Consider the following 12143-nt stretch of genomic DNA (forward strand, 5'->3'; position numbering starts at 1 on the left):
ACAGTTTCTTCCTCATGTCCAGCCTGAATCTCCCTCCTTTAGTTTAAAACCATCACCCCTTGTCCTGTCACAACAGGCCCTGCTCAAAAGTCTGTCCCCATCTTTCTTATCGGCCCCTTTTAAGCACTGAAAGGCCGCACCAAGGTCTCCCCGGAGCTTCTGTTCTCCAGCTGAACACCCCAGCTCTCTCAGCCTGTCCTCCCAGCAGAGCTGTTCCAGCCTCGGATCATTCCTGTGGCTCCTCTGGCCCCTCTCCAGCAGGTCCATGTCTGTTCTGTACCGTGGGACCTGCTGCCCCCGTGGCACCGTGTGCTCTGCACCCAGGGACACCCGCTCACAAACAAAATGAGCTCAACACGTTCACTGCTTCTCTTTAATGCCCCCGCACAGTTCCCCCCCACCGGCTCGCTGCATGGAGGTGAGGAGCACAGGGCTGTCTGCCAGGCTTCCCCAGGGATGCTCTGCTGGTCCTGCAGCCGGCGGGAGCTCCCAGGGCACCAGCCGTCACCACGGCGGCTCCCGGGGCTCATGGTGCTCCAGCCATCACCATGGTGGTTGCCGGGGCTCGCGGTGCTCTGGCCGTCACAGCGGCAGCTCAGAGGGCATGGGGTCCCCTCGCAGCCCGGCCAGCAGGTTGTCAGCCGCCAGCACGGCCATGGTGCTCCGCGTGGCGTGGGTGGCACTCCCGATGTGCGGCAGGATCACTGCGGGGACAGGGAGGGTCACTCGCTCACCACTCACCTTCGCTGGGCTCTCACAGCCTCTTCCAGGGGTTTTCCCATCAACCCGGGTCCTGCACCAGCTGCCGCTCCACCAGGAGCTCACGTTGGACATGGAGTGTGAAACAAAATCATCAGACACTGAGCACTGGACAAGACATCTGAAAAATGGCTAACCGAGATATTTTTAAGTCCTTCACGCCACAGCCAGCCAGGAGCGGGTCCTTCTGCATCCAGGCTGGGCACTCACCGTCCTGCACGGACAGAGTCAGTGGGACACAGAAAATACCATCCCTGCGGCAGACGAACACACAGTGAAATTTGCACGGTGTTGTCTGATTGCCACACAGCTTTGGGAGGTTCTGCTCACCGACTGGCACGAATCAAGGATGTGGGGCAAGAGCCTGCAGGCTGCTGTGAAACACTGTGGGCGACAGGCCCCTGGGTGCACGGTGCTTTAGTGCTAAATTATTATAAAATCGGTAGTGGAGAACGCTCGCCCAAGGTCTGGATAAAAGCCTGCACTGCAGTCTGTTTTGTAGGACAGACCACCTATGGAAATGCGGAAGCCCGAACCGTGGCACACTGCTGCCCCAGGGAGCAGGATCCCCAGGACTGTGGGGACATGTAGGTCCTTCCTGCCTGAGTCGAGAACCAGCCTGGGTTCCTTGTTCACTGTGACAGTAATGTCAACCCTTCCTCCTCCTCTACTTATCCCGTGTTCCTCCAGCTGCTGAAACTATTTGGCAGTTTTGGATGAAATCTCTGAATAGTTTCAGAGTCATCAAAGCTTCACTTCTGCAAAAATAAATACCTATGTATTTATTTTTGTCTAACTTGGTGTCATTCCAGAGCTCTCAGATCCCTATAGCCCTGCAAATATTTCCAGGAAGTCTCTGCTTTTATCATTTCTCACACTGTCTGGGATGGGAACCAAAGCAAACAAACCCCAGCCTGGTTGCTCACCCAGCCCAGCCCTGAAAACGCAGGGTCACCGGAGCAGATCACACAGGTCGGTCCAGGCGGGTTTCAATGTCTCCAGAGAAGGAGACTCCACACCCGCTCTGGGCAGCCTGGTCCAGGCTCTGGCACCTCCTAGCAAAGAAGTTTCTCCTCACGTTCAGATGGACCCTCCTGTGTTTCAGTCTGTGCCCGCTGCCCCTCACCCTGGCGCTGGGCACCACTGAACAGAGTCTGGTCCATCCTCTGACACCCACCCTGAGATATTGATCCCATTGATCAGATCCCTCTCAGCTTCTCTTCTCCAGCCCAACAGCCCCAGCTCTCTCAGTCTCTCCTCATCACAAAGATGCTCCAGATCCCTCAGCATCTTTGTGTCCCTCCTTGGACTCTCTCCAGTGATTCCTTGTCCTTCTTGAACTGGGGAGCCCAGAACTGGACAGATGACCACAGACCTTTACTTTCTAACCAGAAACCAGTGCCTTCTCTGTGTTGCATTTCTGTCTTTCTTCTGCCTCGGGAGACACGAATGAGTTTGTTCAGCTTCTGTGTCAGTCCCGCTCACAAACCAGCATGACCCACCCGCTCCCTGTCTGGCGGAGAGGAAAACTGGCCCCACGCGGCAGGGACGGGCTGAGGGACGCTCTGAGCACCACCTGAGCAGTGACCGCAGCAGGAGCCCTCTCTGACTCGTCCCAGGCCGCTGGCTGTGGTGCCTGTGAGGATGGAGCTGCAGCGGTGTGCGGCCAGGCCACGGGAAACGGCCCCTTCAGTCTGCGACAACAAGGATCCGGGAGAACACTCAGGATCCCAGGAGAACACTCAGGATCCCAGGAGAACACTCAGGATCCCAGGAGAACATGACCTGCCCGATGCCCGTCACTACCCAGCAAACGCGCTGCCTGAGCTTGCCAGGCTCCAGTTCCCCAGCCAAAGTTGCCTCGGGCTGTCCAGGGGCTGCAGCCAGAGAATCTGCAAAGGAGCCCCGGATAACCCTACAGCAAGAGCGCTCGCTGGCCTCTGCAGCTCGGGGAGGCCTGACTTGCTGGCATCTGCTGCGGAACAAGGATGTCAGGACAAGGCCAGCACTTGAACGAACTGTTTTCTGAGCACATGCACTAAACCTGCACCTGGCAGCCCTGGCTCACACTGGATGGGCCAGCTGCAGAGTGGAGGGGCCAGCTGCAGAGTCCTGCAGCAGCTGCACCGAGGCTGAGATTCCTCCTGGCAGACTCAGCACACAGCTCCTCAGCCACATGGGAAGCTTTTTTAGCAGAATATATGCCCAGGAGCTTACAGAACACCAGAGCTTGGCAGGGCATGAGCTGGGATTTGGTTCCTCATTCAGGCACCTGCTGGTATCAGACTCCTCTGTGAATTTCACCCCATGCCTCAGCCCATCGAATGGAGATCTATCAGGGAGGTGTTAAAAAATGAGCTGATCTCAGCTGCTTTCTGGAGAGTTAAAACACCTCTTACACTTGTTTTATGTCAGGTTGATGAGGCCTTTTCCTCTAGCAGCTTCCCGCACTGTGCGGTGGCTCCCTGCGTTCTGCTGACAGCGCCTGCCCTTCCCGTCCTCCCACGTTTCAGTGCTCTGCACTGCAGGCTCACGGGGATGGGGGTGTCACCGCACCAGAGGACAGGTCCCCAGCCGTGGGGACACCCGTGGCACAGGCTGCCGGAGCAGCACGGGCCCAGCCGGCCACGTACCGCAGTTCCTAAGGGACAGCAGAGGATGGTCCGTGGGCAGCGGCTCCGGCGTCGTCACGTCCAGCCCGGCCGCCGCGATCCGGCCCTGGGCCAGCGCGTCGTACAGGTCCTGCTGGTTCACCACGGCCCCCCTGCCGGCACAGAGACACCCGCGCTATGGCCCAGGGTCCCACGGGCTCCCAGGGACATGCAGCCCAGGCTGGTACAGCTGGGACAGCTGGGGCGGTGGCACCTGCGTCCCCAGAGCTGCCTGAGCAGAGGTCGGAACCTTCTGGATGTGCCTGAGCCTCCCAGCGTGATGAGCTGCTCCTGCTCTGGTTGCTGCAGAGAAGTGCCCAAGTGCAGGCAGCCATGGAGGTGCAGGCAGCAATGGATGGAGGTGCAGGCAGCCATGGAGGTGCAGGCAGCCATGGAGGTGCAGGCAGCAATGGATGGAGGTGCAAGCAGCCATGGAGGTGCAGGCAGCAATGGATGGAGGTGCAGGCAGCCATGGAGGTGCAGGCAGCAATGGATGGAGGTGCAGGCAGCCATGGAGGTGCAGGCAGCAATGGAGGTGCAGGCAGCAATGGATGGAGGTGCAGGCAGCCATGGAGGTGCAGGCAGCAATGGATGGAGGTGCAGGCAGCCATGGAGGTGCAGGCAGCAATGGATGGAGGTGCAGGCAGCCATGGAGGTGCAGGCAGCAATGGATGGAGGTGCAGGCAGCCATGGAGGTGCAGGCAGCAATGGATGGAGGTGCAGGCAGCCATGGAGGTGCAGGCAGCAATGGATGGAGGTGCAGGCAGCCATGGAGGTGCAGGCAGCCATGGAGGTGCAGGCAGCAATGGATGGAGGTGCAAGCAGCCATGGAGGTGCAGGCAGCAATGGATGGAGGTGCAGGCAGCCATGGAGGTGCAGGCAGCAATGGATGGAGGTGCAGGCAGCCATGGAGGTGCAGGCAGCAATGGAGGTGCAGGCAGCAATGGATGGAGGTGCAGGCAGCCATGGAGGTGCAGGCAGCAATGGATGGAGGTGCAGGCAGCAATGGATGGAGGTGCAGGCAGCCATGGAGGTGCAGGCAGCAATGGATGGAGGTGCAGGCAGCCATGGAGGTGCAGGCAGCAATGGATGGAGGTGCAGGCAGCCATGGAGGTGCAGGCAGCAATGGATGGAGGTGCAGGCAGCCATGGAGGTGCAGGCAGCAATGGATGGAGGTGCAGGCAGCCATGGAGGTGCAGGCAGCAATGGATGGAGGTGCAAGCAGCCATGGAGGTGCAGGCAGCAATGGATGGAGGTGCAAGCAGCAATGGAGGTGCAGGCAGCAATGGATGGAGGTGCAGGCAGCCATGGAGGTGCAGGCAGCAATGGATGGAGGTGCAAGCAGCCATGGAGGTGCAGGCAGCAATGGATGGAGGTGCAAGCAGCAATGGAGGTGCAGGCAGCAATGGATGGAGGTGCAGGCAGCCATGGAGGTGCAGGCAGCAATGGATGGAGGTGCAGGCAGCCATGGAGGTGCAGGCAGCAATGGATGGAGGTGCAAGCAGCAATGGAGGCGCAGGCAACCATGGAGGTGCAGGCAGCAATGGATGGAGGTGCAAGCAGCAATGGAGGTGCAGGCAGCCATGGAGGTGCAGGCAGCCATGGAGGGAGGTGTGGTCAGCCTACCGTGTCCCCCCTACAACCACAGCACACAGGAGACTGGGTTGCGATTACCTGCTCGTGTTAATGAACACAGCAATCTTCTTCATTCTGCTGAAGAAGTCCTTGTTGCACATTCCCTGGGTGGCGGGAGTCAAAGCACAGGTCACCACAACAAAGTCCGACTCTTCAGCCAGCCTCGTGAGTGGGACTAAATGGAGAAACACAGGTCACGGCTCTGCATGGGGATCTCACCAACACAGCTCAGCAGCCCTCTTATCCCTTAGGTTCACCAGTGCTCACCTCTCTGCTCTGGAGAGACCTGGCTGGCCCTTCTCCACAGACAGGGAGACACAGAAACCATGCACATTCCCACAGACACTACTGCAGCGTTTTGCTTCCCTTTTAAATTAAAATCAAGCCAAAGGGGAATCTAGTGATGCTTCAGCCATCTCGCTCAAAGGAGGGTCTGGTATGTATTTCATGTTCAGAGAGCAAAATATGACAGAGCAGTATATACCAGCATTAAATCTACCTAAAGAGTACCTCCAGGTAATGACTCGTGCCCCTCTCACCCCTGTATGCAAGGGCAGGAAAGCACAACGAGCAGGACAAGGGCTGCTAAAGGCTTTGTGCAAAAAATACCAACTAGAAACAGCTTCTCCTTGAAATATTAGCACTTGATGCAAGACTCAGGACTCTACCAGGCGCACAGAAGAGTCCCGTTCAACAGCTGAGAGACATTCCCAGGCTTGGCTGGACTGTGACCTGCATTTTAACGCAGGAGGTTAAAGCCAATGTTTGTTTCCAGCAAGGAACATCCACCCTCAGTGAGATCCGCAGTACCCATGGGGATGGGGTCAAGACCCTTCCTCTGCTCTCAGGGGCCACTGTCGCCTCCCCATCCCTAACATTGCACTTCCCTGTGGGAAGAAAACTGACTGGAAATCACAGAGAGATGCAAGGGGACGATGAAAGGCAAAAGCAGCAGAAACAGCCACAGACCCTGCTCATGATGAGCGGTCAGGCAGAGCCCGGTGTCTCATGTCTGGCTGGGATCAAAGGACACAGGTGTCCCCCCTGCTCTCTGCCACCACACCGGAGCACCTGGGATTCACCGTTCCCTCCTTTGGTGCCCTCACAGCGGTTCACGCCAGTGACGGCGAGGAGAACCCAGAACGTCCAGCTCACACCCTCCATCCCACTGGGCCACCCCGCGGGCTGTCACCTGCCTGGAGCCACCCCAGCCACACTGCTCGACCGCCTGGCCCTGCTCCAGCGCGCTTCTTACCAAACTCAGCCCCAAACTCCGCAGCATCCTCAGGTTTCGGGCGACTGCCAGTGTACAGAAACTTCTTGACTCCAAAGGGTTTCACGCGGCGGGCAACTGCCTGTCCTGGGAGCGAGAGAGAAGACAGTCCAGCCGCTGTGCCAGCACCTGCACCGGTGTGCAGCACAGAGACCAGCACCAGGTCCGTCCAGCCCCAGGCAGCCTGTCCTTCCACGAGCTCGCCCGCGGTGCAGCTGATGTGCAGCAGCTTGCAGAGCACATGGCTCACGGAGGATCACGGTGCTGCCACCACTCCTGCTGCTCCCCATGCAAGCAGGAGTGAGCTCCCAGCCGCAGTGAAACTGTGCAAAGGAAGCCACAGGACATTAAACCTGAAGCTGCCCTAGGGAGCAACCTGAAAAGTGAGGAAAGGAATAGCCATCTGCTGACAAATTCCACAACTGAAGGGATGACAAGCACACCATCTTGGACTTTGTCAGGGCATTTGTTTAACCGACAATTGAGGGGACAATGTCCAGTTTGCTGTAGCATTCAGATGTAGTGGATATGTTTGAATGCTTTAAGTTTTAAGCTTGATGAATCAAGACTGCTGTTCAGAGAGGCTCTACTCAGGTCTCCTTGTTGTTCTTGCAGATTTTAAGAGGTGAGCACCTGGGACACCGCCTTGGCTGAACCTCCAAAACCACCCTGCCATCACTGGAGACACAAATCTTGTGCCTGACCTGCACTTACCTATTCTTCCCAGACCTATGATGCCCACCGTGCTATCAGACAGACCGTAGCCACACATCCACAAGGGCTTCCACGTTGTCCAGCCACCACTAGCAGAGAGAGCGAGACAGAACAGATGTCAGACAGCAGCAATGGAGAGCCTGCTCATGGCTCAGTCCGGCATTTGGGCAGGTACGCTGGAGAGCACCCCACTGCAGGGGCCGGCCCCCCTGCAGACAGAGGGTCCCACCCCACCTGCCCTGGGGCTCCTGCTGCCGGTAACTGTGCTGGTCTCCTGCTTGGGCCTCGGGACCGATTTAATCCAGGCACCACTGACCGCAGCCCTGGAACGACCGCCAGTCAGTGGGCTCTGGCCAGACCCCCACTGCGTGCCCTGCTGGAGGGGTCTGTGTGGCCCCGCTGCCCTGTCCTGCAGCTCTGCTGCCCTGCACACAGAGGGGAGTTTTGCCCTCCCAGCCCCTGAGCAGCACATCTCCAAAGAGTCAAGGAACTGCAGGGGACTTCACCTTGGCCTGCGAGGTGTTTGGTGCAAGCTGGGTGAGACTCTGGCTGCAGCCCAGTTTCATCTGTCCAGCGTGGCATGTTTTGTCCTGCAGCCCTCGGCCGGGGGCTGTGGGCTCAGGAGCCAGCCCTGGCTGCAGCTGGATACTCACTTCTTCACCTGCTCCACCGCCTCGGGCAGCCGGCGGCACGTGGCCAGGAGCAAAGCCACGGAGAGCTCTGCGGTGGCGTCAGTCAGCACGTCAGGGGTGTACCCCACACGGATCCCTCTGCAAGGCAAGCACAGGTTTCTGGGGCAACACTGCCAGCTCTGGGGTGCTACCTCGACATTTCTGGGCAAGCTGCTGATGCTACACCTCCCCAGGTATCCGCAGCACCACGTGCAGGAGGACATCCCTTTGGGCTCCTCAGCTCTTCCTCTGCAGGCTCCCGTCAGCGCAGTCCCGGGGGTATCGTAGTCTTATCCCAGCATCCGCAGACCCCTCCAGCCCCAGCTGGGGTGACCCCAGCTGTACCCCAGCAAGAGAGAGGTGCAGGTCACACACCCCATCCAGCCCCACGTTCTGCCAGGGTCCACCTGCCAGCCCCGTGCCAAAGCGACCCGCGGCTCTGCCGCGTCCAGAGCGGTGCGAGCCCTGAGCTTCACCCTGTTCCCCTGCCCCGCCGGGCCCGTCCCGCACGGGGCACAGGGGTCGAGGGTTACCGCTTCTTAATTTCGTCCAGGGCGAGGTGGTCAAACCCCACGGACATCGTGCTGATCACTTTCAGGCCGGGCCCTGCAAGACACCGCCAGGTCGCGGCTGCCCAGCGTCGCCCCGACGGCGGGGACGGGACCGGGAGGGGGACGAGAGGGGTCGGGAGGGGATCGGGAGGGGATCGGGAGGGGCACGGGAGAGGCGGGGGAAGGGTCGGGAGGGGGACGCGGGACGGGAGCGGGACGCAGGGGGAACGGGAGGAGAAGGGGGGAGGAACGGGAGGGGGCCCGAGGGGTCGGGGGGCGAGGCGGGAGCAGCCGGCAGAGGGACGCGGGGGAAAGGGGATGGGAACTGGAGGTGAATGGGAGAGGAACGGGAGGGCGCAGGAGAGGTCGGGAAGGGGAGGCGGACGGGGGGAACAGAGGGTCCGGGGCCGCAGCCCGCACCCACCGGCCGCGTCCAGCACCTCGCGGTCGATGCGGTCGGACAGGAGGCAGAGCAGCCCCCGCTTCCCCGCCACGCCCGCCAGCAGCTCGGCCCGCGGCACCGGCTCCTCCGAGTCCCACAGCTGGACGTGGCACCTGCGGGAGCGGGCCCGTCACCGTCACCGGCACCGGCACCGGCACCGCCACCGCCCCGCCCGGCCCCGCGCTCACCCGCCGGCCTGCGACAGGACCCGCAGCCCCTCGGCCGGGATCCGCCGCGTCACGAACACCGCCATGGCCGCGCCGCCGGCCCGCTCCGCCGCGCAGCGACCCCGGGCGGCCGCTCCGCCCCGCGGGGACCGGCCCGGGCACGGCCAGCGGCGGGAGGGGCGGGGAGTGCGCGGGGAGCGGCCGTGCGGTGCACCCTGCGGTGCACTTTGCAGTGCACCCCGCGGTGCGGCCCGGCGGTGCACGCTGCGGTGCGGCCCGGCGGTGCACGCTGCAGTGCACTTGGCAGAGCAAGCTGCAGTGCACTTTGCAGAGCAACCTGCAGTGCGGCTCAGCAGTGCGCTCTGCAGTGCAACCTGTGGTGCGGCCCTGCGGTGCCCCCTGCGGTGCACCTCTGCAGTGCATGTACGAAGCACCCCTGCAGTGCGCCCATGCAGTGCTCCCGGGTCACTTGTGCCACAGTCACCTTTGCAATAGCACAAGGGGTAAGAGGTTCAGGACGGACATGAGGAAGAAATTGTTGGCCCTGAGGGTGGTGAGAGCCTGTCCCAGCTTGGCCAGAGAGGTGGTGGATGCCCCATCCCTGGAGACATCCCAGGCCAGGCTGGACGGGGCTCTGAGCAACGTGAGCTGGTGAAGATGTCCCTGCTCATGGCAGGGGTGGCACTGGGGGAACTGGGAAGGTCCCTCCAACCCAAACTGTTCTGTGGTTCTGTTCTCTGATTCGGTTCCATGCATGGAGCACCTCTGTAATGCACATGTGGAGCACCTCTGTAATGCACATGTGGAGCACCTCTGCAGTGCACACATGCAGCGCATGCCTGGAGAGAGGACACAGGGCCTGGCTGGGCTTCTGGACCCGCACACAGAGTGACGGGTCCTCCCACATTCTGTTTTGCTGTGGTCACTCAGCCAGGTCCCTTACCAGAACTCTTTTCTGAGCTCTGATCTCTTTCAGTTCTGCCTGCTGAGGTATCACATAAGCACTTGTCTCTCTGCTCGCTGAGGAGGGACAGAGGAGCCGTGATACACCCTGCTAGGACCCAGCCTCTCGCTCTAAGCAGCACATACCTACTCCAAAGCAAGAGTGAGGACATGCCAGCCAAGACGAACAAGCCACCCAAATTGCAGCTCCAGGAACAGCGTTCGTCTCCCACAGGCCCTTCTGTTCAGCTACTGGCAGGGACCCTGCAGAGCCGCCCTGTTCTGACATCGCTTCCACGGCAAGGGGCTGGGCTGAGTTGGTTGCCGATTTCATTATGGAGAAGGGGTGCTACATATGGCCAGCAATTGGTGCCATAGGTTTTGGGTAGTGTTTTAGGATGAGCATTTCCACCTCAGAGCCTCCTGTGACTACTCTTTAAATTTGCTGGAGACCTGGTCTCAGTCTGCTTTATAATCACAAAATGAACACAACTAGGTATAGGACTGTGTGTGGGCATCAAAAACAAAAGAAGACATGAGCTTGTACAGGGTGGTGGGGTAAAATAGGTGTATTATCTCTGGGACTGAGCACAGAGTCATACCAGTAAAGAAAACACATCTGCAGACAAAGCAAAAGTGGAGTTTAACATCCCAGGATATTTGTCTGTCATTCCTCGTGCTGCTCCAGAGCAGCTGCTGCACAGGCTCTGCCAGGCACAGACGGGACGGGTTGCAGCGCATCCCCTGCGCTCTGGAGCTGAGGAAGAGCACGGTCTGCAGGCTCAGGCCCACGGCCGGTCTGTGCAACAGCTGCGATGTGACCCCCGGTGTGACCGCAGGCAGAGCATGGCTGGTCACCGGGGTCACCGTGACACGGCCCAGCTGGGAACACAAAGGGTCTGTCTGTCTGTCTGCGATGGCACTTCTTCCCCACCATGGCCCTGGGAGGTGGGACCCTCTTTTATCTGATGGAAGCTTTAACAAGAGGGCTGGAGAGAGTGGGAGTGCACAACCATCTGATCTTAATGGGAGCTTTACAGTAAACTTGGAGGCCAGGGACCCCTAGTATTTTCTTTGGCACGAATCATCTGTGCTGTATGAGGTAGCAGCTTATCTAATGAGACTGTACTCTACTGGTGGGATTTTCCTTTATCCTGATGCATATCTGCTCCCACCATCAGTATGTTGTCAGATTATGCCAGCAGAATCTGTTTGATTTTTTAATAATTGCTTGAAAGTTTATTTTATTTTTTTGAGCTGGGTTATCATTGTAGCTGACATCTCCCTCACTGATCATCTAAGGATTTGTGTCAGGAGTGCATGCTCTCCAGTGTGACATCCCCACACTAATCTTGTGGCACAGTGGCTGCAAGGTTTCTGCTTTTCCCCTCCTGCTGGCGGGGTGAGCGTGGTGGTGCTGCTCACCATATAAGCACGCCGCGGCTGCCAGTGCCGCATGTTGCTGGAGCCAGCACACGTCCTCCAGTGGCACCAGTACCAGCAAAACTGAGACCCTCAGGGAGGATTTATTTAGAAAACAAGACACGCAGTGCTGGGGAACATGTTGCTTTATTGGTACACTTAGAATCTGTCTCCTTAGCTGGGTGGCATCAGATTCTCTGAGCAACCTGGTCTGGTTGAAGATGTGGCTTCTTACTGCAGAGGAGTCAGACGAGGGAACATGTAAAGGTCCCTGCCAACCCAAAGCATTCTGTGATTCCCTGAAAGGTGCAGGAAGCCTTTTCTGGAGTGCCCTGGCTTCTCGCAGCGCTGCGGGGTCACTGGCTTCAGCCACTGTGCTCTGCGGGACCTGCTTGGCAAACGCATCCGCGCACGCTCTGAGATACCTCACAAAATCACTGCTCAGTGGCAAAAGCTTGTGATAACAGGATCCGGGCAAGGACAAGGGAACATGTGCTTCCTTGCACACCGCAGGACGACGCCAGCCGCTCACACCAGAGCTGGGATATTGTATTTGCCCTCAGCCCTGCTGCTCTGCATCACATCAGTCACACAGTTTGGTCACAAAACCCTTTTGCATCACCTGAGCCAGCAGCAGCTGAACATTATGTGCCTGTTTGCTTCACGGGCCACAGCCCATCGGGGTGAGAAACTATCTGTCTTTTGGGGAGGTGACAGCTCCCCATTCCCTCCAGAGGCGAGGGGCCCCTGGGCTGGTGGCACCACCAGAGCTCACCTCGTCCAAGCCCTACTCAAAGCAGGATCAGTAGAGCTGGTTGTCCAGGGCCATGTCTGGCTGGTATTGGGGTATCTCTGTGGATGGAGGCAACTGGTTCCAATGTTCATCCACCCTCAGAGTGAAAAAGCATTTCTCTTC

At 59.0% G+C, this 12143-nt stretch overlaps 1 protein-coding gene across 1 annotated transcript; it reads right to left on the minus strand.

Annotated features, from left to right (window-relative positions):
- Window positions 1–365: 365 nt before the first annotated feature.
- On the minus strand, window positions 366–8966 carry GRHPR (glyoxylate and hydroxypyruvate reductase). The gene is made up of 9 exons (XM_065656628.1): window positions 8885–8966; window positions 8679–8809; window positions 8237–8309; window positions 7686–7802; window positions 7033–7121; window positions 6301–6405; window positions 5085–5220; window positions 3393–3523; window positions 366–704 (listed from the first exon to the last, which is right to left on the minus strand). Exons 1-9 carry the CDS (start codon window positions 8947–8949, stop codon window positions 583–585), a joined length of 969 nt encoding a protein of 322 aa, XP_065512700.1. The 5' UTR covers window positions 8950–8966; the 3' UTR covers window positions 366–582.
- Window positions 8967–12143: the final 3177 nt, after the last annotated feature.

Source organism: Caloenas nicobarica, chromosome Z (assembly GCF_036013445.1).
Source record: "Caloenas nicobarica isolate bCalNic1 chromosome Z, bCalNic1.hap1, whole genome shotgun sequence".
Taxonomy (NCBI): domain Eukaryota; kingdom Metazoa; phylum Chordata; class Aves; order Columbiformes; family Columbidae; genus Caloenas; species Caloenas nicobarica.